Here is a 23,656-nt window from a genome sequence, read left to right on the forward strand (position 1 = left end):
ACACTTTAAACTTCCCCCTTAGAACTTCTTTTGCTGTGTCCCAAAGATTTTGGACTACTGTGTTTTGTTTCCATGTATTTTTAAATTTCCCTTTTGATTTCTTCCATGACACATTCATTGTTTAGTAGCATGTTGTTTAGCCTCCTTGTGTGTTTTTCCAGATTTTTTTCTTGTAATGGATTTCTAGTTTCATACTGTTGTGGTCAGAGAAGATGCTTGATATGACCTAAACCTTCTTAAATTTGTTGAGACTTGCTTTGGGCTTAACATGTGATCTATTATCCTAGAGAATGTTCCATGTGCACTTGAATGTGTAGTCTGTTCTTGGATGGAATGTTTTGTATATGTGTTAGGTCCATCTGGTCTAATGTATTGTTCAAAGCCATTGCTGCCTTGTTGATTTTCTAGCTGGATGATCTATCCATTGATGTAAGTAAGGTGTTAAACTCCCCTACTATTATTGTACTGGTGTCAGTTTCTCCCTTTATGTCCACTAATGTTTGCTTCAGGTATTAGGTGCTCCTAAGTTGTATGCATAGATATTTACAATTATTATATCCTCCTCTTGTTGGGTTAATCCCTTTATCATTATGTAGTGTCCTTCTTTGTCTCTTGTTACAGTCCGTTTTAGATGAGATCAGGCACGTTCAAGGTGGTATGGCTGTAGACTGTTACAGTCTGTTTTAAAATCTATTTTGTCTGATAGAAGTATCGCTACCCTGTGCCACCCCCCACCTTTCATTTGCATATGTTTTTTCCATCGCTTCACTTTCAGTCTGCATGTGTCTTTAGGTCTGCAATAAGTCTCTTGTAGGCAGCAAATAGATTATTATTATTTTTTTATCCATTCAGTCATCCTTTGTCTTGATTGGAACATTTAGTTTACTTACATTTAAAGTAATTATTGGTAGGTTTATACTAACTGCTGTTTTGTTAATTTGTCTTCTGATTGTTTTTGTAACTTCTCTGTTTCTTTCTTTATTTCTTGCTCTCTTCCCTGTGGTTTGATGGTTTGTGTTGATGTTTTGCTTGCATTCCCTTCTTTTTACTTTTGTGTGTCTATTACAGATTTTTGATTTGTGGTTACCGTTGGGTTCATCTACAACATCTTACAGTAGTCTTTATTCAGCTGATGGTCATTTAAGTTCTAACACATTCTAAAATCACCAAATTTCTACTCCCCCCACCTCCATGTTCTATGTATGTCATCTTTAACATTTTATCTTGTGCATCTCTTGACTAATTTTTGTGGGTATAATTGATTTTTCTCACTTTGATGTTTTAACCTCCATACTGGGTTTATAAGTGATTAATCTACCTTTACTATAGGTTTGCTTTTACCTGTGAATTTCTTTCATAATTTTCCTCTATTTACAGCCTCTTCCTTCCACTTAAAGTATCTCCTTTAATGTTTCTTTTAAGGCTAGTTTAGCAGTGATGAGCTCTTTTAGCTTTTGTTTGTTTGGGAAACTCTTTATCTTTCCTTCTAATATGAATGATAAACTTGCTGGGTAGAGTATTGGTTATTGAGTTTTTGTTTTTGTTTTTTTTCTTTTCAGTATTTTGAATATATCATGCCACTCCCTTCTGGCCTGCAAAATTTCTGCTTTAAAGTCAGCTGATACCCTTATGGGGTTTCTCTTGTATGTAACTCTTTTCTCTTGCTGCTCTTGAAAATCTCTTTATCCCTATTTTTTTGCAATATAAATTATTATGTGTCTTGGAATGGACCTCCTTGGGTTAATTTTGCTGGGAGCTCTCTGTGATTCCTTGATCTGGATGTTTGTTCTCGTCCCCAGATTAGAGAAGTTATCAGCTATTATTTCTTAAAATAAATTTTCTGTGTCCTTATCTCTCTCTTCTCCTGGGACCCCTATAATTCAAATGTTATTATACTTGATGGTGTTGCTGAGTTCCCTTACCCTATTCTAATTTTTTTTTGTTATGTTTAGTTTTGCTGTTCAGACTGGTTGTTTTCCTTATACTGTTTCCCAGATCGCTGATCCATTTTTCTGTATCCTCTAATCTGCTATTGATTCCCTCTAGTTTATTTTTTAATTTCAGTTATTGAATTCTTCAGCTCTGACTTGATTTTTAAATCTTCTATTTCTTTGTTGAAGTTATGAGCTCATATACTCTTTTCTCAAGTCCATTGAGTATCTTTGTAACGATTGCTTTGAGTTATCGGGCATGTTGTTTACCTCCATTTTATTTAGCGCTTTTACTATGATTCTTGTCTTGTTCTTTCATTTGAGACATATTCCTGTATCTCCTCATTTTATCTAATTCTGTGTTTGTTTCTATGTATTCAGTAAGTCAGCTACAGCTCCTGGTCTTAAAAGTAGTATCTTTTTTGTAGAAGTCCTGTGTCATCTTGTAGTGCAATCCCCGCTGGTCACCAGAACCAGGTGCTCCTGGGGTATCCCCTGTGTGGGCTGCATGTGCCCTACTGTGTGTGGCTGAGCCATGGTGGCCTTCAGCCCAGCCAGCTGCAATGACCTGCTTTCTCTGCTGTGGGTGCACTGCACAGGGTTTGATCTCCATGCTGTTGAGAAGCCTGAGGCCACCACTTTGGGCTCATTAGCAGGTAGGGCTAACAGTCAGACTTGTTGTCTGCAACTAGCTTTTCTGTCACACCTGGGGCAGGTCTTGGTCCCTTCCTGTTTAACTGAAAGGCTCTTGTTGGTGGGCAGAGCTAGCCATCAGACTCACTGTCTGCAGTTAGCATGTCTGCCACAGTCAGGCAGCCATTTCTTTTAGAGAGATTACTGAAAGCACCCAGAGGGGAGGACTGGGAAGGCTGATTCTTGGTGGAATAAAATTTTTGTCTTCCTGGTAACCAGGGGTAGGTCTTGGAGAGCTGCAACACGTCGTTAAGCTACCGTTGCATAACAAACCACCTCAGAATTCCATGGCATACAATAATAAGCATTTATTAGTATGCTTATAAATCAGCTAGGTCTCCTGTGGAAGGTTGGTGTGGGCTCCACTCTACTTTTTTCTTACTCAATATCTACACTAGCAAGTGAGATGCACTGAGCCTGTGCCTTTTAAAGGGCCCATCAGGTGGAAGCTGGTGGCACAGAGGTAGAGTGGGTATATCTAGCCAATTGAACTGGGATCTGCTAGTAGCTGAAGTGGTGACTTGGAATCTTAGGAAATCTCAGAATCTTAGGGAACTGAAATTGGAAGCCCCTTAGAGATCATCTAATCCAATCACCCCATTTCACAGATGAAGAAATTGAGGACCAATGAGAAATGATTTGCACAAGGCTGCAGAAGAGCTAATTACAAGCAGAGTTTAGGATGAGAATCCCTGTCTCTTGACTAACAATTTGGTATTTTTGTTATACTCTTTACCCCCTTTCTATAGAGGTAGATACATTCAGCTTTTTTACCCCTTTATGTCTATATGTAGATTTGCAGCTATATGTATATTCTTTCATCATTTAATCAACCAAGTATTTCTTGCATACAGGAAGTGCACCAGACTGTCACTGTCCTGCTCATCATGGAACTTAGTTTCTAGACTTTGAAAAGGACTTCCATACCATCATAAGAGACATCAGCCAGATTTTCCTTCCTATCAGCCTCAAGAGACATGTTCTTCCAGGAAGATACTGAATCTTCTCAGGATTGAATAGAAAGTACCAAACTAAAATGGCGATTGTATTGTATTCTATTGCAATTCTATTCTAATATCTAGATGCAGATATTGAGTCTGAGTCCTAAAGTACCCCGTGAACAAGAAGCCTAAGAAACACTTATAACTGGCTGCTACCACCTGACAGGGGATCATATGGCTGGGCTCAGATTATTGGTTATGGCTGTCTTCTCCTCTTGGGGCCCGCATGTGTCACTACCTGTCTCCAGGCTTCCAGTGTTAAAGGTGACAGTCTACTACTGGTCTGATTTTTTTTTTTTTTTAAGTAATCTTTATCCTAGAAATTCAGTAATTTTCATAGGATATGCCTAAGTCTATGCCTTTGTCCATAACTCCTGCCTAGAACTTAGTGGGTTCTTTTAATCTGCAAACTCAAGTATTTTTTCAAACCAGAGAAGTCAGTTATTTGTCTTTGTCTTTTTTTTTTACATTTATTTTTGAGACAGAGACAGAGCATGAACGGGGGAGGGGCAGAGAGAGAGGGAGACACAGAATCGGAAGCAGGCTCCAGGCTCCGAGCCATCATCCCAGAGCCCGACACGGGGCTCGAACTCACAGACCACGAGATCGTGACCTGAGTCGAATTCGGGCCCTTAACCGACTGAGCCACCCAGGCGCCCCCAAGAGAGGTCAGTTATTTTAAAATGATTGCCTCTCCTCCCAGTTTTATTGCTGCATCTGTCTTCTAAGGCTGTCATCTACTCCCTTACTACTTCCATTTTTTTGTCTCCTTGTTCTGAATTTTAATGGTTTCTTCCACTTGCTCTTCCAGCCCGTGAATGTAGTTCTCAATATTGTCATACCATCTTTAAAATTTTCCATCCCACTTTCAAATTCAAAACTAAAATTATTTAAGTTCTCCCAAAACTCAGGTCTCGTTTTTGGTACTTTGGTCTCTGAAGTGTGGTGTTTCCTGGGGCAGCGCACTCTTACCAGAAGCCTTGTGTGAACATTCAGAAAGTTTGCTGGGCCCCATCCCAAGTACAGAGAATATTGCAATGAATTCAAGATTGAATCCCTGCTCTCTTGGAGCTACTATGGGTGGGTTTTTTTGCTTTCCTCCCCAGGTTGCTGGATTTCCTCAAAGTGTCTGTACACCTTGAGAGGTGGGGCAGATGCTCCTAGAACAGCAAACCTGTGGCTGGTAGGAGGCCTACAGACTTCTAAGGGCCAGCATTACAGTAACTAGGATAATCTCTGTCAGAAACCTCAGTTCCCCCCTAGCCAAGGAAAATCCAGTTGACCCGCTGGGGTGTACACACACACGTATGTACACACACACACACACACACACACTCCTCCACAAGTCCTGAGCCTCCTCACTATTGTTCCTTCTTCTACCTTAATGGAGACAATACCTGGCACCTGCTCTCTTCTTTGGACATACTGGCAGAGCCTGTAATCATGCTTCTAGGGCTTACCTGAATGAACCCAGCAGCCATTTTCTTCAGAGAGATGGGTGAATGGGAGTTGAGAGAAAGTAACATTGAAGGTGCCTTCTGTCAGTCCCTAGGGGCTACGTTAGGGGACTTTTCCTAGAGGTAACTACAATCAATGATTAAGGTTGAGTTGGGACTGAGACTCCGGGGCTGTGTTAGCCACAAGCTGCAGTGAATGGATCTCGTTACCATCCTGGGTCTATACTCCTGTAGCTGAACAGTAAGGGAGCCAGACCAGATTTCTTAGGTCCTTCCAGCACTACAAAGCAATTGGCTTATGCATTACTAAATGCCTAGAATACTGGAAGAGGCCAGGGGATAGAATTCTCCACTCCATTAGTCTTACACGTGTTCTGGGTGCCCTGTGAAGGCTGTTCCCTTTTGTTACTAGGACAGGTTATAATGCTCAGTGCTTATGCTCCGTAAATATGCCTTGACTAAGAAGGGCTGCACGATCTAATGTCTCCAAAATACTTCCAAGCTGAAAAGTACTCTCATAGTTCTTGAGATAGCCACGTTATTTATCTGAATCAGTTTGTGTTCCAAAGTTCTATGAGTCCAGGTGGGGTTTTTGCTTAGATAAAAGGCCTGCAAAAACGCTGGGCTTATTCTCAAACATCAGAATCACAGGAAGCACTTGTTAGAAATGCCTTACCCCAAATCTGAGGCAGCATCTCTGGTGGGGCCCAGAATTTGCATTTTAAATGCATGGTCGGGGCCTCTGATTTCATTACCTAGTGGGTCTTGGATGAGCTTCAGTAGAAGAGGCAGTGCTAGTATACTGATGTGGCCAGAGCTTATACCTGTGAAGGCCGGGTGTAGGTGACCCAGCGGGAATGGGACACCCTAAGATGTCTCATTGTATCTGAAAAACATTATCTTACCAGTTCAGTAGTTCTTAGCATGCTTCTCAACATGCTGATGGATTAAGGACGGAGAGCCTTCAGCTGCAATTGCCACACTGACCCTCCTAAACAAGACCTTGAACATACAGGGTGGGGCCACCTGTTTCAAAATGGGCATCTGAGCTCGTACCCTTTACTCCCAAGACTGTTCCTGAAAAGATGAAAAGAAATATATAGAATGGGGGCAAATCTCTGTCACTACTGGAAAAGAGGGATCGTGCAGAAACTCAGAAGAACTGGTGGGAAAAATAGTGTATTTGGGACCAGAGAGGGGCTGCTCAACTGGTTATGGCACATGCGTGCAGGTGGGGCCTGTGAAGGTGCATGTCCCTGGCCCTACCTCAGTGGAAACCCAGAAATGTTGGTAACAGCATCAGCTCTGTTGCTGGGCTCCTATTTCTGGTGAAGGCAGACTTCCTTGTCTAGGGTAGTTGGGGTAATTGTGCAGGATCTGAGCAAACCTTCAAATGGAACCTTAGATGTCTTGACTATTGTCTTTAAACAAATGAAAGAGCAGCTTGTCCACCTGTAATCCAATAAGGCATGAGGAAGCTCTGCCTGCTTCAGCACAGGTCCATAACTGCTGCCTGTGATCGAAATGAAAGCCAGATATTGGCTTCAGGGTTGCAGCTACCATCACCTTCCCCACTTCCTATTTCCCTTTGGATACCTCGACTATCACTTTTAAATAGAAAAGGAGAACAGCAAATATTTAAATATTATTTGGGCATCACATAAGGCACATGAAATACTACAACGGTTTGGGCCTTTTGATGTCTTAAAATTTTTGTGTCACAACAATTAAAAGAAAGTCTGATCTTTCAAATATGAAAGACCCCCAACACAAGCAGGACTGTGCCTAACCAACATCAATCTCAATTAAAAAAAAGCTTGAAAATAAATTTATTATAGTAACAACGCAGTGATTACTCATCATTCAGTATTTCCTAAAGACTGTTAGAAATCCAGAAGTCACTCCAACACAGAACCCATGAAAGAATCCAATCCATTAAATGCTTATTATTTCACGCCACGCTTCTCAGGAGACCATGTATCTTCAAGGTCTTCACAAACATGTATCCAAGACACTCAAATTCCAAGTCTACTCAAATAAGCTTCCCAAGCAGCTTTTCGGTACAACTCAGCTGCTTCCAGACGATTAGATGACATTATTATGCCCCGGCCTACAATGATGATATCAGATCCTCGTTTGCCAATAACTTCTTGTGGGCTATTATACTGTTGGCCAAGATTATCCCCTGCAAAAACACCAAAGTCACTGTTTGTTAATAACACAATATTAAAAAAAAAAAAAAATCAAGAAACTGATCATGACTTTTCTGAAAAAGTACCTAACCAATTTTTTTTTTAATATGAAATTTGTCAAGTACCTAGCCAATTTTAAATCAGTATGTGCCATTGCTTTCCATGCCCCTGCTGGACAGCAAGTGAGTAAAAGCAGGTGAAGTGACTCTGTGGATAGGCCAGAGACCCCCATGGCAGAGAATGATGCTAGCCAACTCCTCTTCAATGTCTAATTTTACCAACTCCTCTTCAATGTCTAATTTTACCAACTCCTCTTCAATGTCTAATTTTAGAGCATTTATAGGTTAACAGTATCAAAAAACCATAAATCTTCGATGTTGCCAAAAAAGGTTCGTTACCAAATAGCAAACCCAATAAAAACTGACCTTGCAATCAGACATTTATACTCTGTCTTAGAATCACTGTGACACTGTTGAAAAATTCCTCACAAACCTCTAATCTGACCACAGCCAAACTGAGCCTTTCCGCACCCATTAAGTACCAGATTATGTACAAATCCCAATTCTTAATTTTGACTACTGCCTTTCTTACTCTATCACAATTTGTTTTAACTTGGTTTTTTTTCATGTTTGTTTATTTTGAGAGAGAAAAAAGAATGAGTGGGGGAGGGGCATAGAGGGAAAGAGAGAATCTCAAGCAGGCTCCAGACTGTCAGCAGAACTTGATGTGGAGCTTGATCTCATGAATTATGGATCATGACCTTAGCAGAAATCAGGAGTTGGAGGCTTAAGCAACTGAGCCACCCAGGCACCCCAATAATTTGTTTCTTAATTAAGTATAATTATACAGAATATCCTAGTATTCAGGTGTACATCATAGTGATTTGGTATTTTTATACATTAGGAACTGATCCCCAAAATAAGTCGTTACTATCAGTCACCATATAGTTATTACAATATTGACTATACATTACATCTCCATGGTTTATTTTATATCTAGAAGTTTACCTCTTAATCCCCCCTTGGGATTTCACCTATTTCATCCATTCCCCAACTGCTCCCTCAACTAGTAACTAACACTTTGTTTTCTGTATCTATGAGTGTTTCTGCTTTGTTTGGTTTGATTTTTCAAGATTCTAATATAAGTGAAATCATCAGGTACTGGTCTTTGACCTGTTTCACTTGGCATAATACCCTCAGTATGTCGCAAATAGCAAGACTTCACCTTTTTTTCCCATTATAGATATATATCACACCTTTCTCCATTCATCTATTGATGGATACTTAGGTTGCTTCCTTATCTTGGCTATTGTAAATAATGCAGCAATGAATATATGGGTGCATATATCTCTTCAAACTGGGATTTTTTTCCTTCTGATAAATACCCAGAACTAGAATTCCTGGACTGTATGACAGCTTTATTTTTAATTTTCTGAGAAACCAGTACTGTTTTCCACCATGGCTATACCAATTTACATTCCTACTAACACTAGTGGACTAGGGTTCCCTTTTCTCCACAACCTGGTGAACGCTTGTTATTTCTTGTCTTTCTGATATTAGCTACTCTGACTGGCATGAGGTATTATCTCATTATGGTTTTGATTTTATTTTCCCTGATGATTAGTGATGCTGATATCTTTTCGTGTACCTGCTGACCACTATCTACCTGTCTCCTTTGGGAAAATGTCTATTCAAGTCGTTTGCCCATTTTTTCATAAAATGTTTAAGTTCTTTATATATTTTGGATATTAACCTTTTATTCTTATCTGATATATGACTACTTGCAAATTCCTTCTCCCATTCAGTGGGTACCTTTTATTTGATGGTTTCCTTCACTGTCCAAAAACTTTTTAGTTGGATGCAATCCCATTTATTTTAGTTTTTGTTGCCCTTGCCTAAGGAGACCTATCAAAAAAAAAAGTGCTAAAAGAGCTTATTGCCTATGTTTTCTTCTAGGAGTTTTATAACTTCAGGTCTCACTTTCAAGTTTAATACGTTTTGAATTTATTTTTGTATGATTTAAGAAGTGGTCCAGTTTCATTCTTTTCCATGTAGCTGTACAGTTTTCTCAGCACCACTTATTAAAAAGACTATTGGGGCACCTGGGTGTCTCGGTCAGTTAAGCATCTGACTTTGGCTCAGGTCATGATCTCACAGTTCATGGGTTCGAGCCCTGCATTGGGCTCTGTGCTGACAGCTCAGAGCCTGGAGCCTGCTTCAGATTCTGTGTCTCCCTCTCTCTCTGCCCCCTCCCCTGCTCACACTGTGTCTCTCTCTAAAATAAACATTATGGGGCACCTGGGTGGCTCAGTCAATTAAGTGTCTGACTTGTGCTTAGGTCATGATCTCACGGCTTGTGAGTTCGAGCCCCGCGTCAGGCTCTCGGAGCCTGGAGCCTGCTTCAGATTCTGTGTCTCCCTCTCTATTGGCCCATTCCCCAGCTCACACACTCACTCTCTCTCTCTCTCTCTCTCTCTCTCTCAAAAACAAACATTAAAAAATAAACATTTAAAAAAATAATAAAAAGACTATCTTTTCCCCATTGCGAATTCTTGTCTCCTTTGTCATAGGTTGACCAGGTAAGAGTGGCTTTATCTTTGGGCTCTCCCTTCTGTTCCATTCATCTATGTGTCTGTTTCCATGCCAATAACATACTACTTCAATTACTATAGCTTTGTAATCAGGAAGCATGAGACTTCCAGCTTTGTTCCTCTTCCTCAAGACTGCTTTGGCTGTTCAAAGTCTTTTGTGGTTCTATACAAATTTTAGGATTCTTTGTTCTAGTTCTGTAAAAAATATCATTGGTATTGATGGAGATTGTACCGAATCTGTACATTGCTTTGGGTAGTATGGACATTTTATAATTCTTTAAATCCATGAGCACATAATACTTTACATTTGTATCATCTTCAAATCTTTCACCAATGTCTTAACAGTTTTCAGAGTACAGGTCTTTGACTTCCTTGGTTAAATTTATTCCTAGGTATTTTATTTCTTTGGATGCAATTGTAAATGGGTTTTCTTCTCTTCCCGATAGCTTATTATCAGTACATAGAAACACAACTAATTTCTGCATGTTAATTTTGTATCCTGCAACTCTACTGAATTCATTTATTCTAATAATTTTTTGGTGGACTCTCAGATTTTCTGTAGAGACATACCTTGTTTTACTGCATTTCACTTTACTGTGCTTTGCATATACTGTTTTGTTTTTTGTTTTTTACAAATTGGAGGTTTGAGGCAACCTTGTATTCAACAAGTCTATTGACCTGATTTTTCCAATAGCCTGTGCTTACTTTGTATCTCTATCACATGTTCGTACTTGTCACAATATGTCAAACTTTTTCATCGTTATAGTAATCTGTGATCAGCGATCTTTGATGTTACTAACACAACTGTTGTGGGGCACAACAGACTGCCCATATATGATGGTGAAATTAATAAATGTGTGTTCTGACTGCTCCACCAGCATCTCTCTCCCTCTTCTTGTGCCTCCCTATTCTCTGAGACACAGCAATATTGAAATCGGGCCGGTTAATAATGCTACATGGCCTCTTAAGTGTTCAAGTGAAAGGATGAGTTGCATGTCTCTCATTTTGAATCAAAAGCTAGAAATGACTAAGAACAGCAAGGAAGTCATGTCAGAAGTCAAGGCAGGCTGAAAACTAGTCCTCTTGCACCAAACAGCAAAGCTGTGAATGCAAAGGAAAAATTCTTGAATTTCTTGAAGTAAAAGTGCTACTCTACCGAACATGTGAAAGATAAGCAACACCACCTTATTGCTGATATGAAGAAAGTTTTCGTGATTTGGATCAAAGACTGAACCAGCCCTTAAGCCAAAGCCTTATCCAGGGCAAGGCCCTAACTCTCTTCAATTCTATGAAGGCTGAGAGAGGTGAGGAACCTTCAGAAGAAAAGCTGGAAGCTAGCAGAGGTTGGCCCATGAGGTTTTAAGGAAAGAAGCCGTCTCCATAGCATAAAGTACAAGGTGAAGAGGCAGGTGCTGATGTAGAAGCTGCAACAAGTTATCCAGAAGATCTAGCTCAGGTAATCAATAATTCATTAATTAGTGAAGGTGGCTACACTAAGCAACAGATTTTCAATGTAGATGAAACAGCTTTCTTTTGGAAGAAGATGCCATTTAGGGCTTTCATAGTTAGAAGTTAATACCTGGCTTCAAAGTTTCAAAGGCTGACCCTCTTTTGTTGGGTGCTGATGTAGTCTGTGACTTTAACCTGAAGACCATGCTTATTTACCATTCTGAAAAATCCTAGGGTCTTTAAGAATTATGCTAAATCTTCTCTGCCTGTGCTCTATAATGGGACAAAGACTGGATGACTGCACATTTGTTTACAACATGGTTCACTGAGAATTTTAAGCCCACTGTTAAGACCTACTGCTCAGAAAAAAAGATTCCTTTCCAAAAATTACTGCTTACTGACAATGTACTTGATTTCCTAAGAGCTCTGTTGGAGAGGTACAATGACATCAATGTCGTCATGCCTGTAATACAATATCCATTCTAAACCCATAAATCAAGTGGTAATTTCAAATTTCAAGTCTTATTATTTAAGAAATAGGTCTTATAAAGCTATAGCTGCTACAGACAGTGATTCCTCTGATGGAAAGTACACTGAAAATCTTCTGGAAAGGATTCACCATTCTAGCTGCCATTAAGAACATTTGTGATTCATGGAAAGAGGTCAAAATACCAGCATTCACAGGCTCTAACCCTGATGGATGACCTTGTGGGCTCAAGACTCCAGTGGAGGAAGTAACTATAGATGTAGTAGAAACACCAAGAGATCTAGAATTAGAAGTGGAACCTGAAGAGGCAACTGAATTGCTGCAGTTTCCGGATAAAACTATAACACATGACGCTTGTAAGAAAATTTTTTTAAATGTTTATTTTTGAGAGAGAGAGAGGGGGGCGGGCAGAAAGAGAGGGAGACACAGAATCTGTAGCAGGCTCTGAGCTGTCAGCACAGAGCCCAACATGGGGCTTGAACTCACAAACCAAGAGATCATGACCTGAGCTGAAGTCAGACGTTCAACCGACCGAGCCACCCAGGTGCCCCATTACTTGCTTCTAATGGACGAGCAAAGACATGGTGTCTGGAAATGGAAACTACTCTTGGTGAAGATGCTGTGAAGACTGTTGCAAGGACAACAAAGGATTCAGAATATTACCTCAACATAGTTGATCAAGCAATGGCAGGGTTTGAAAGGACTGACACCAATTTTTAGTGGTTAAAAATGCTATCAAACAGCACTGCATGCTCCAGAGAGCATGCAGAGAGCATTGTTCATGAAAGAGTCCATCAACTTACTTCACTGCTGTCTTATTTTAAAAAATTGCCACAGCTACCCTAATGCTCAACAACCACCACCATCACTCAGCAGCCATCATCATGGCAAGACTCTGCACCAGCAAAAAGACTGCAACTTGCTGAAAGCTCAGATAATGGTTAGCTTTTCAGCAATAAAATATTTTTATTAAAAAAAATTTTTTTAATGTTTATTTAGTTTTTAGAGAGAGCATGAGCATGAGAGGGGCAGAGAGAGAGGGAGACACAGAATCTGAAGCAGGCTCCAGGCTCTGAGCTGTCAGCACAGAGCCTGACACGGGGCTTGAACTCACAAACTGTGAAATCATGACCTGGGACGAAGTCGGAGGCTTAACTGACTGGACCACCCAGGCGCTCCTGCAAGAAAATATTTTTCGGGGCACCCAGGTGGTTCAGTCAGTTAAGCCTCTGACTTCGGCTCAGGTCATATCTCGTGGTCTGTGAGTTTGAGCCCCGCTTCAGGCTCTGTGCTGACAGCTCAGAGCCTGGAGCCTGTTTCGGATTCTCTCTCTCTCTGACCCTCCCCCGTTCATGCTCTGTCTCTCTCAAAAATAAACGTTAAAAAAATTAAAAGTATTTTTAAAGTATGTACTTTGTTGTTTTAGACATAAAGCTACTGCACACTTAATACTCTACAGTATAAACACAACTTTTATATGCACTGCGAAACCAAAAGTTTCACTTGGCTTGCTTTATTGGCAATATTTACTTTATTGGCACTATTGCACTGGTTTGGAACTGAAGCCACAATATCTCTGAAGTATTCCTGTGTACAGTATCATGTCATCTGCAACTACTGAGTTTTACTTTCTTTCCTTTTCAATTTAGATGACTTTTATTTTTCTTGCCTAAATGCTGTCAGCAGGACTTCCAATGCTATGATGAACTTTTTTTTATTGAGGTATAACTGACATATAACATTAGTTTCAGGTGTACAACATTAATGATTTGGTATTTGTATACACTGCCAAGTCATCACATTGACTACCTGACAATTATCACCTTAATTACAAAAAAATTTTTTTTCTGTGCTAAGAATTAAGACTCTCTTAGCAACTTTCCAATATGAAATACAATATCACTAATTATAGTCACCATGCTGTACATTACATCCCTGTGACTTATTTTATAACTGGAAGTATGTACCTTCGACATCCTTCACCCATTTCACCTACTTCCTACCCCAGCCTCTGGCAACCACTAATCTATTCTTTTTATCTATGAAACTTGTTCTAGTATTATACTCCACATACAAGTGAGATCATATGGTATCTATCATTCTCTGACTTATTTCATTCCGCATAATGCCCTCAAGGTCCATCCATGTTGTCACAAATGGCAAAATTTCATTATTTTTATGTCATATTTCATTGTGTGTATATATATTCCACGGTACACACACACACGTATACATCTCTATTCATCCATTGACACTTAGATTATTTCCATATCTTGGCTATTATAAAGAGTGCTGCAATGAATATGGGGGTACACATATCATTTTGAGTTAGTGTTTTGTTTTCCTTGGATTAATAGAAGTAGAATTAATGGGTCAGATAGTTCTTTTTTTAATTTTTTAAAATTTTTATTTTTTTAAATTTATATCCAAGTTTAGTTAGCATATAGTGCAACAATTTCAGGAGTAGATTCCTTAATGTCCCTTATCCTTTTAGCCCACCCCCCCTTCCCACAACCCCTCCACTAACCCTGTTTGTTGTCCATATTTAAGAGTCTTTTATGGTTTGTCCCCCTCCCTGTTGTTATATTGTTTTTGTTTCCCTTCCCTTATGTTCATCTGTTTTGTCTCTTAAAGTCCTCATATGAGTGAAGTCATATGATTTTTGTCTTTCTTTAATTTCACTTAGCACAATACCCTCCAGTTCCATCCACGTCATTGCAAATGGCAAGAATTTGTTCTTTTTGATTGCCGAGTAACAATCTATATACACCACATCTTCTTTATCCATTCATCCATCGATGGACATTTGGGCTCTTTTCATACTTTGGCTATTGTTGATAGTGCTGCTATAAACACTGGGGTGCATGTACCCCTTCAAAACAGCATACCTGTATCCCTTGGGTAAATACCTACTAGTGCAACTGCTGGGTCATAGGGTAGTTTTATTTTTAATTTTTTGAGGAACCTCCATACTGTTTTCCAGAGTGGCTGCACCAGTTTGCGTTCCCACGCAGCGCAAAAGAGATCCTCTTTCTCCGCATCCTCACCAATATCTGTTGTTGCCTGAGTTAATGTTAGCCATTCTGATAGGTGTAAGGTGGTATCTCATTGTGGTTTTGATTTGTATTTCTGATGATGAGTGATGTTGAGCATTTTTTTATGTGTTGGTTGGCCATCTGGAGGTCTTCTTTGGAGAAGTGTCTATTCATGTCTTTTGCCCATTTCTTCACTGGATTGTTTACTTTTTGGGTGTTGAGTTTGAGAAGTTCTTTATAGATTTTGGATACTAACCCTTTATCTGATATGTCATTTGCAAATATCTTCTCCCATTCTGTCGGTTGCCTTTTAGTTTTGCTGACTGTTTCCTTCACTGTGCAGAAGTTTTTTACTTTGATGAGGTCCCAATAGTTCATTTTTGCTTTTGTTTCCCTTGCCTCTGGAGACACGTTGAATAAGAAGTTGCTGCGGCCAAGGTCAAAGAGGTTTCTGCCTGCTTTCTCCTTGAGGATTTTGGTGGCTTCCTGTCTTACATTGAGGTCTTTGATCCATTTTATTTTTGTGTATGGTGTAAGAAAGTGGTCCAGGTTCATTCTTCCACATGTCGTGTCCAGTTTTCCCAGTACCACTTAATAAAGAGACTGTTTTTATTCCATTGAATATTCTCTCCTGCTTTGTCAAAGATTAGTTGGCCATATGTTTGTGGATCCATTTCTGGGTTCTCTATTCTGTCCCACTGATCTCAGTGTCTATTCTTCTGCCAGTACCATACTGTCTCGATGATTACAGCTTTGTAATACAGCTTGAAGTCTGGGATTGTGATGCCTCCTGCTTTGGTTTTCAAGATTGCTTTGGCTATTTGGGGTCTTTTCTGGTTCCATACAAATTTTAGGATTGTTTGTTCTAGCTCTGTGAAGAATGCTGGTGTTATTTTGATAGGTATTGGATTGAATATGTAGATTGCCTTGGGTAGTATTGACATATATTTTTAACTTTTTGTGGAACTTTCACATGATTTTCCATGTTGGCTATACCAATCTACATACCACCAATAGCAGACAAGGGTTCCCTTTTCTCCACAGCCTTACCAACACTTCTCATCTTTTTGATAGTAGCCAATCTGACAGGTGTGAGGTGATATCTCACTGTGGTTTTGACTTGCATCTCCCTGATTAGTGATGTTAAGCATCTTTTCATGTTGGCCATCTGTATGTCATCTGTGTAAAATGCCTTTTCAGATCTTCTGCCTATTTTTTAATTGGATTATTTTTTTTTTTTGGCTATTGATGTACATGAGTTTACTGTATGTTTTGGGTGTTAACACTTTATCAGATATATGATTAGCGAATATTTCCTCCCATTTAGTAAGTTGCTTTTTAACTTTGTTGATGATTTCCTTTGCTGTACAGAATATTTTTAGTTTAATATTGTTCCACTTATTTTTGCTTTTGTTGCTTTTAGTTTTGGTGTCAGACAAATCACTGCCAACACTGATGTCAAGGAGCTTATCACCTATGTTTTCTTCCAGGAGTTTTATGGTTTCAAGCCTTATTTCAAGTCTTTAATCCATTTTGTATTAATATCTGTGTATAGTATAAGACAGTGACACAGTTACATCCTTTTGCCTGTCCAGTTTTCTCAACACCATTTTATTATTTTTTTACTTTTTTAATTTTTGAAAATTTACATCCAAATTAATCAGCATATAGTGAAACATGTTTTCAGGAGTAGATTCCTTAATGCCCCTTACCCACAACCCCTCCAGTAACCCTCAGTTTGTTCTCCATATTTATGAGTCTCGTCTGTTTTGTCCCCCTCCCTGTTTTTATATTATTTTTGCTTCCCTTCCCTTACGTTCATCTGTTTTGTCTGAAGTCTTCATATGAGTGAAGTCATAGGATTTTTGTTTTTCTCTAATTTCACTTAGCATAATACCCTCCAGTTCCATCCACGTACCACCCACGTAGTTGCAAATGGCAAGATTTCATTCTTTTTGATTGCCAAGTAATACTCCATTGTATACATATACCACATCTTCTTTATCCATTCATCCATTGATGGACACTTGGGCTCTTTCCATACTTTGGCTATTGTTGATAGTGCTACTATATAAACATGGGGGTGTATGTGTCCCTTCGAAACAGCACACCTGTATCCCGTGGATAAATGCCTAGTGCAATTGCTAGGTCATAGGGTAGTTCTATTCTTAATTTTTTGAGGAACCTCCATACTGTTTTCCAGAGTGGCTGCACCAGCTTGCATTCCCACCAACAATGCAAAAGAGATCCTCTTTCTCTGCATCCTCACCAACATCTGTTTCTCAACACCATTTTATTGAAGAGACTGTCCTTTCCCCATTGTATATTCTTAGCTCCTTTGTCATAAATCAATTGATCATATTTGCACGGGTTTATTTCTGGGCTCTGTTCTGTATTCCACTGATCATTGTGTCTGTTTTTAAACCACTACCATACTGTTTTGATTACTATAGCTTCGTAATTATAGTTTGAAATCAGGGAGTGTGAAACCTCTAATTTTGTTCTTTTTTCTCTAGATTGCTTTGGCTATTTGGGATCTTTTTTGATTCTATACAAGTACTAGGGTAGTTTATTTTACTTCAGTGAAAAATCTCACCGGAATTTTGATAGGGAGTGCACTGAATCTGTTGATATATTTTGAGTAGTATGGACATTTTAACAATATTCTTTCAATCCATGAACATGAGTATCTTTGCATTTATTTGTATCTTCTTCAATTCTTTCATCAATGTCTTACATTTTTCAGTATACAGGCCTTCAACTTCTTTGGTTAAATTTATTCCTAGGTATTTTATTCTTTTCAATGCCATTGTAAATGCGATGGTCTTAATTTCCCTTTCTGACAGTAGGATATTAAGTGCAGAGAATGCAAGATTTTTGTATCCTGCAACTTGACTGAATTCGTTTATTAGTTCTAACCTGTTTTTGGTGGTCTTTCAGGGTTTTCTATATAATAATATCATAATCTGCAAATAGTGACTGACAGCTTCACATCTTCATTTCCAATTTGGATGACTTTTGTTTCTTTTTTCTAATTTCTGTGGCTAGGACTTCTATCTAGTACTATGTCGAATAAGAGTGGGCATCCAAGTCTTGTTCCTGATTTAAGAGGACAAGTTTTTATCTTTCCACTGCTGAATACAATGTTAGCTGTAGGCCTGTCATCCATGGCCTTTATTATGTTGAGGTATGTTCCCTCTATAGCCACCTTAGGCCTTTATCATAAATGGATACTGAATTTTGTCAAATGCTCTTTCTGCATGTGTTGAGATAATATGATTTTTACCCTTCATTTTGTTAATGTAGTATATCACACTGATTTGCAGAAGCTGAACCATCCCTGTGTCCTTAGAATTCCAGCTGACCATGGTGCATAATCCATTTAAGATATCACTGAATTCAGTTTGCTCTTTTGCCGAGGATTTTTGCATCTATGTTCATCAGGAATATATTGGCTTTTAATTTTCTGTTCTTATTCTTATCTGGTTTTGGTGTTTAAGACTTATTATGTGGCCTACCATGCGATCTACCCTGAAGAATGTTCCATGTGCACTTGAGAAAAACCTCTATTCTATTGCTTTTGGACAGAATGTTCTGTATATATCTGTTAAGTCCATCTCATCTAATGTGTTGTTTTAAGCTGATGTTCCTTTACTGGTTTTCTGTTTGGATGGTCTATCTACTGATGTGAGATATTAAAATTCCCTACTATTCTTGTATTACTATTTCTCCCTCTAGGCCTATTGATATTTATATATCTAGGTGCTCCTATGCCAGATGCAAAAAGATTTACAAATGTTACATCCTCTTGTTGGAATGACTCCTTTATCATGTAATACCTTAGTCTGTCTCTCATTAGTCATTGTTTGAAAGTCTATTTGGTCTGATAAGGGTCTATTTCTTTTGGTTTCCATTTGCATGGAATATCTTCCCCATCTCTTTATTTTCAGTCTATGTATGAAGTGAGTTCTTATACTTTGCTTCTACCTGAATGGAGTCTTTTATAGCCAGCACATGGATAGGTCTGGTTTTTAAAATCCATTCAGCCACTCTGTCTTTTGACTGGAAAATTTAGTCCATTTAAAGTAATTATTGTTAAGGGGAGCCTTGGTGGTTCAGTCAGTTGAGCATCCAACTCTTGATTTTGGCTCAGGTCACAATCCCAGAGTCGTGGGATCGAGCCCTGCATAAGGCTCCGTGCAGAGCATGGATTCTCTCTTCCTCTCCCTCACACTCTAATACATACATACATAAAATAATTCTTGTTAGGTATATACTTTTTGCCATTTCATTAAATTGTTTTTTGGCTGCTCTCTGTTCTTCTCTTCCTCTCTTCCTTTGTAATTTGATGACTTTCTTAAGTGGTATGCTTGGATTTCTTTATCCTGTGCATCTAATTAAGGATGTGTTTTGTTGTTACAATAAGGCTTACATTTAACAACTTACATTTGACAGCATTCTAAAGCTCTACATTTTTTTGGGGTGCCTGGGTGGCTCAGTCAGTTGAATGTCTGACTCCGGATTTTGGCTCAGGTCATGATCTCACAGTTTGTAGGTTCAAGCCCCACATCAGGCTCTGCCCTAACAGTGTGGAACCTGCTTAGGATTCTTTTTCCCTCTCTCTGCCCCTCCCCCGCTTGTGCTCTCTCTCAAAATAAACTCAAAAATAATAATAAAGCTCTACATTTTTATCCCCCCTTTTACATTTTCAATATCACAATTTTATCTTATAATTGTAACTACAAGAATTAAAGGATATTTTTTTATTACTTTTGTCTTTTAACTTAAAAGGGATTAATCTAGGGGCACCTGGGTAGCTCAGTCGGTTAAGCATCTGACTCCTGATTTTGGCTCAGGTCACAATCTCACAGTTTGTGAGTTCAAGCCCTGCATCGGGCTCTGTACTGTGTCAGCGTGGAGACTGCTTGGAATTTTCTCTTACCCCTACCTCACTCATGCTCACTATCGCTCTCAAAATAAATAAATAATTCCTTTTAATAAGTTCATTTAATCTACTTCTATTTGCCTTTCCAGGGAGATTTATTCTTTCATATGTTTTCTTGTTACCAATTAGCATCCTTTTGTTTCAGCTTAAAAAAAACCCTTTAATAATTTCTCATAAGGCTGGTTTAGGGATGATGAACTTCTCCGTTAGCTTTTGCTGTTCTGGAAAACTCTCTTATACTTCAATTCCAAACTTTGCTGAGGAGAGTTCTTTGTTGGAAGATTTTTTTTCTTCAAGCACTTTGAATCTATCTCACCACTCTTCTGGCCTGCAGTTTCTGCTGAAAAATCTACAGATAATCTTTAATCTTATGGGGCTTCTCTTGTATACATACAAGGGAGTTGTTTTGCTCTTGCTGCTTTTAAGAGTCCTCCTGGTCTTTAACTTTTTTTTTACTTTTTTTCCTCCAAGTTTTTATTTAAATTCCAATTTAAAATCAAATATATATAGTGAATCCGAGTAAATAAGGGGAACGCCTTGGCAGATGTAAAAATCAGGACACCAGGTATGTGTAAAAACTCCCTTCTGGAAGATACTGGTACTGTGGAGTGTGCTCGGGGGAAGAGCATGAAGATGGCGCTCACCAGTCTCTGTCCCCGACAAGTGTTGTAGTAGGCTCTCAAACGTATGTGTTAAATTAGGTGCCTGCCCCCTAGGGCAGCACGTTAACAGTAGCAAATGAGCCTTTTTTACTTAAAGTCTGGGCACCATCAGCTATCTCTGAGCCCTTTAAGAGACATTTCTAAGATTACTAAAGTAGGCTTCACCCCCAGTGCAGACCCCAATGCAGGGCCTGAACTTAAGACCCTGAGATCAAAACCTGAACTGAGATGAAGAGTTGGACGCTTAACCGACTAAGCCACCCACTAGCCTTATGGATATAAGCCCTGTTGGTTTACAAAACTGTGTCTCTTGGGTATAGGTCTTAAAAGTTGGGAGTACCTGATGTGCAATTCAACTCCTTCACTCCTCAGGGAGATGCTCCAAGTTTTGACTTCCCTCCTAAGTTTGCTTTATGGTGAGACTGAGTCCCAGCATCTCCTACCCACTTTGATGTGGTTTTCTTCTCATTTGCCAGATACACAGTTCTTGCTTAGCCAGACATTAGGATTTTTTTCAGAGAAAAACGTTCCATGTGCAGCTGTAGACTCCGTGTGTTCGTGGGAGAAGAGTAGTTCAGGATCTTCCAACATCACCATCTTGAACCAGAGTCCCACATTTTTCTTTTTAAATTTTGTTGTTCTTGAACTCTTCTGCTAAATGGCTTATCTTTCAAATCCAAGATGCTTTAAATGTTCCTAAAAGCCTAGATCCTTTTTAGTCAAAGAATTAGGGCGGCTTATAATGAACATTAACAGTTGACAAGCATAGCACTGTGTGAAGTGCATTCTATACATCATCACTATCTCACGTAAGCCTCTCAACTGTAAGAGGTCAACGCTGTTATTATTCCCATTTTACACTTGACAATGAGACCGGAAGAAGTGAAGTGACTTGTCCAAATATACATGGCTGCTAAATGGAAGGGCCAGAAACCCAAATCTGACTCAAAACATTTAGTGCAAAATTAAAATGTCAAAGTTGTCCAGCACTAAGGCAGCTGTCGCAAACTTGGGTGAGTCATTCTGCTGCAGCCTGCTCTGTGGCAAATACAATCTGTAAAACCCCCAATACTTGTTAACCCCACGGATTCAGCAGCCATTCATTCACTTACCTGAATTTTCATTAGCCTATGAGTTTCTTCCTGGTTAACTTTCTATAATGTTTTCTGCTTAAAGTACACAGTTAAAAACAAACCACCAACCCCCCAAAAGGTGGTACCTTCCTTAAGTATGGTGGTATTATATAAAATAATTAACCTTGAAGGACCTAACGGGAATCCACTAGTCCTAGTATGTCGGGGTTTAAAAAGAAAACCAAGGTTTACCAAACTCATACCTTCAATCATCACGTTCTCATATTATCGTCTCAGTCACACCAACCCTTTCAACTGTTCTTATACAGCATATTGTTCACTCCTTCAACATTTATACGAGTATTTACAGACCATTTATGAAGCACAGGAGCATTGTGCTGGAGGATATGCAATCTTCAGAAAGAGTTCTCATCCTCAAGGAGTTTTTAGCCTAGAAGAATATTCCAGAAATACTCCACATGTGCAAAAATATATACAAGAATGTTCACTGTTTGTATAACAGTCCAAATCTATCAACAGGGGAAATGGTTAAACAATTTTAGCCCAGTTATAACTAGGAAACACTATGTAGTTGTTAAAAGGTTAACTCTGGATGTAAAAATGTAATATAGCCACATATACAGAAAACATTCTAAACTTTACCTGCATATGTGAGTATATACAAAGCCAAAGGTTTCGAAGGATACATAACACACCAATTGGAGGGGAAAGCTAGACTGGGGAATGCAGGGTGCATTGGAAAGATGAGCATGATATATACAAGAATGACTAATACAAAACCTACTTTGCTCACAATATTTTCACAGGTACCTTTTGAACACCTGACAAATTGCACTGAGGGGAGACAAGCACAGCTGTTGTCATTTTAAATAGTTTTGCTAACTAAGAAGAACCCTACTGTATTTCATAGTTTCCAACTCCAACTTCTTAAGCCTAACCTATAAAGAAGGAAAGAGAGAGAAAACGGGATAGAATGAACTCCCCTACCTGTGATAAGCAATCTTTCTTGGACAAAAATCAATTCGGGAAAAATGTTTCTAGGTCATCATTTCTTCCCCATTCGAAACCAAAGCCATTTTACTGAGTCCCACAGGACATTTAAAAATGCATATTTTTATAACCCAGATCACTCCCTTCACTACAGACTGTGTTTGTCCTGTTTTTCCACTATAACTATTTTTCTCAGACTGCTAAAAGTGTTTTATGTTTGGGAGACGTGAAAGAACCACCTATCTCCACACTCAGAAGGCACAATACGCATTAACATGTCAACAGTTCTGCAAGGTCCTCTAACAAAGAAATAAATGTTGGATTTTGTTAGCTTAGAGCATTCTTCCTTGATCATAGAATACCTTTTATGGCAGCATATTCAGAACATTAGTTGGGATAGACTAAACTAAAATTATCAGTTTCTAGGCATATTTCAACAAAAAGTAACTCTAAACTTTCACCCTAAAATTAGCCCGCAAGTTATTTTGCACATCTAGGTCAGGATTACCAAGCCAAAGGGCTCATTCGTTACTGTTCTGGGCGAACAAGCTTTCTCTTTAGTAACTTTGTAATAACAAAATTTTATTGTGAGTAAAGAAGCATTTTGGAAAAACCGTGACCAATAAACAGATTTACCTCCTGCTTCTAACTGAACTCCTGGAGTCAAGTGAAGAAATTCTGGTTTCATGCTTACTCGGGAGCCAGAGATAAAACCAACCACAAACTCAGAATGCTCTTCAGCCATTTTAACCTATAAGGAACGTAATATAGATTACAAGAAAGTAGTTAATTACACAGAGTAACAGCTCTACAAGTAAAAACTTGATTCTATTAACTAATAAGAAACTTCTACTTTATATATGTCTTATCTCACCTGATATTAAACTCATTATATCTAAAACAATTTATGACTCTATATATTTTATCTAATAAGACCCTGAGATAACCCTTTCTCCCAATTAATCATACCTTAAAAACATTATAGAATCCTATACCATGTGCATCTAAAATTGAGATGCTGCATGATCATGCTTGAGAACCCACCTACTTCTAAAAAGGGTATGTGGAAAGTACTCTAGAATACATTTATGATGATACGAAACCAAATTGAAGACTAACTCCTACCCACA

The 23,656-nt window shown here is 38.8% G+C and overlaps 1 protein-coding gene across 2 annotated transcripts in view; it reads right to left on the reverse strand.

Moving 5' to 3' along the window:
- Positions 1 to 6,894: 6,894 nt before the first annotated feature.
- The window catches only part of UMPS (uridine monophosphate synthetase), a 31,840-nt gene continuing 15,078 nt past the window's right edge, over positions 6,895 to 23,656 (reverse strand). The window contains exons 5-7 of one of the 2 annotated variants that reach the window (XR_007155514.1): positions 23,163 to 23,277; positions 21,779 to 21,966; positions 7,137 to 7,267 (exon numbers count right to left, since the gene is read on the reverse strand). Coding sequence is in view for 1 of the 2 variants with exons in the window: in XM_047874340.1 (XP_047730296.1) it covers positions 7,098 to 7,267; positions 23,163 to 23,277 (285 nt within the window). In the remaining variant the exon portion in view is untranslated. Of the gene's footprint in view, positions 7,268 to 21,778; positions 21,967 to 23,162; positions 23,278 to 23,656 lie in introns of both variants that reach the window. The other variant, XM_047874340.1, reaches the window with a different exon arrangement.

Source organism: Prionailurus viverrinus, chromosome C2, assembly GCF_022837055.1.
Source record: "Prionailurus viverrinus isolate Anna chromosome C2, UM_Priviv_1.0, whole genome shotgun sequence".
Classification (NCBI taxonomy): domain Eukaryota; kingdom Metazoa; phylum Chordata; class Mammalia; order Carnivora; family Felidae; genus Prionailurus; species Prionailurus viverrinus.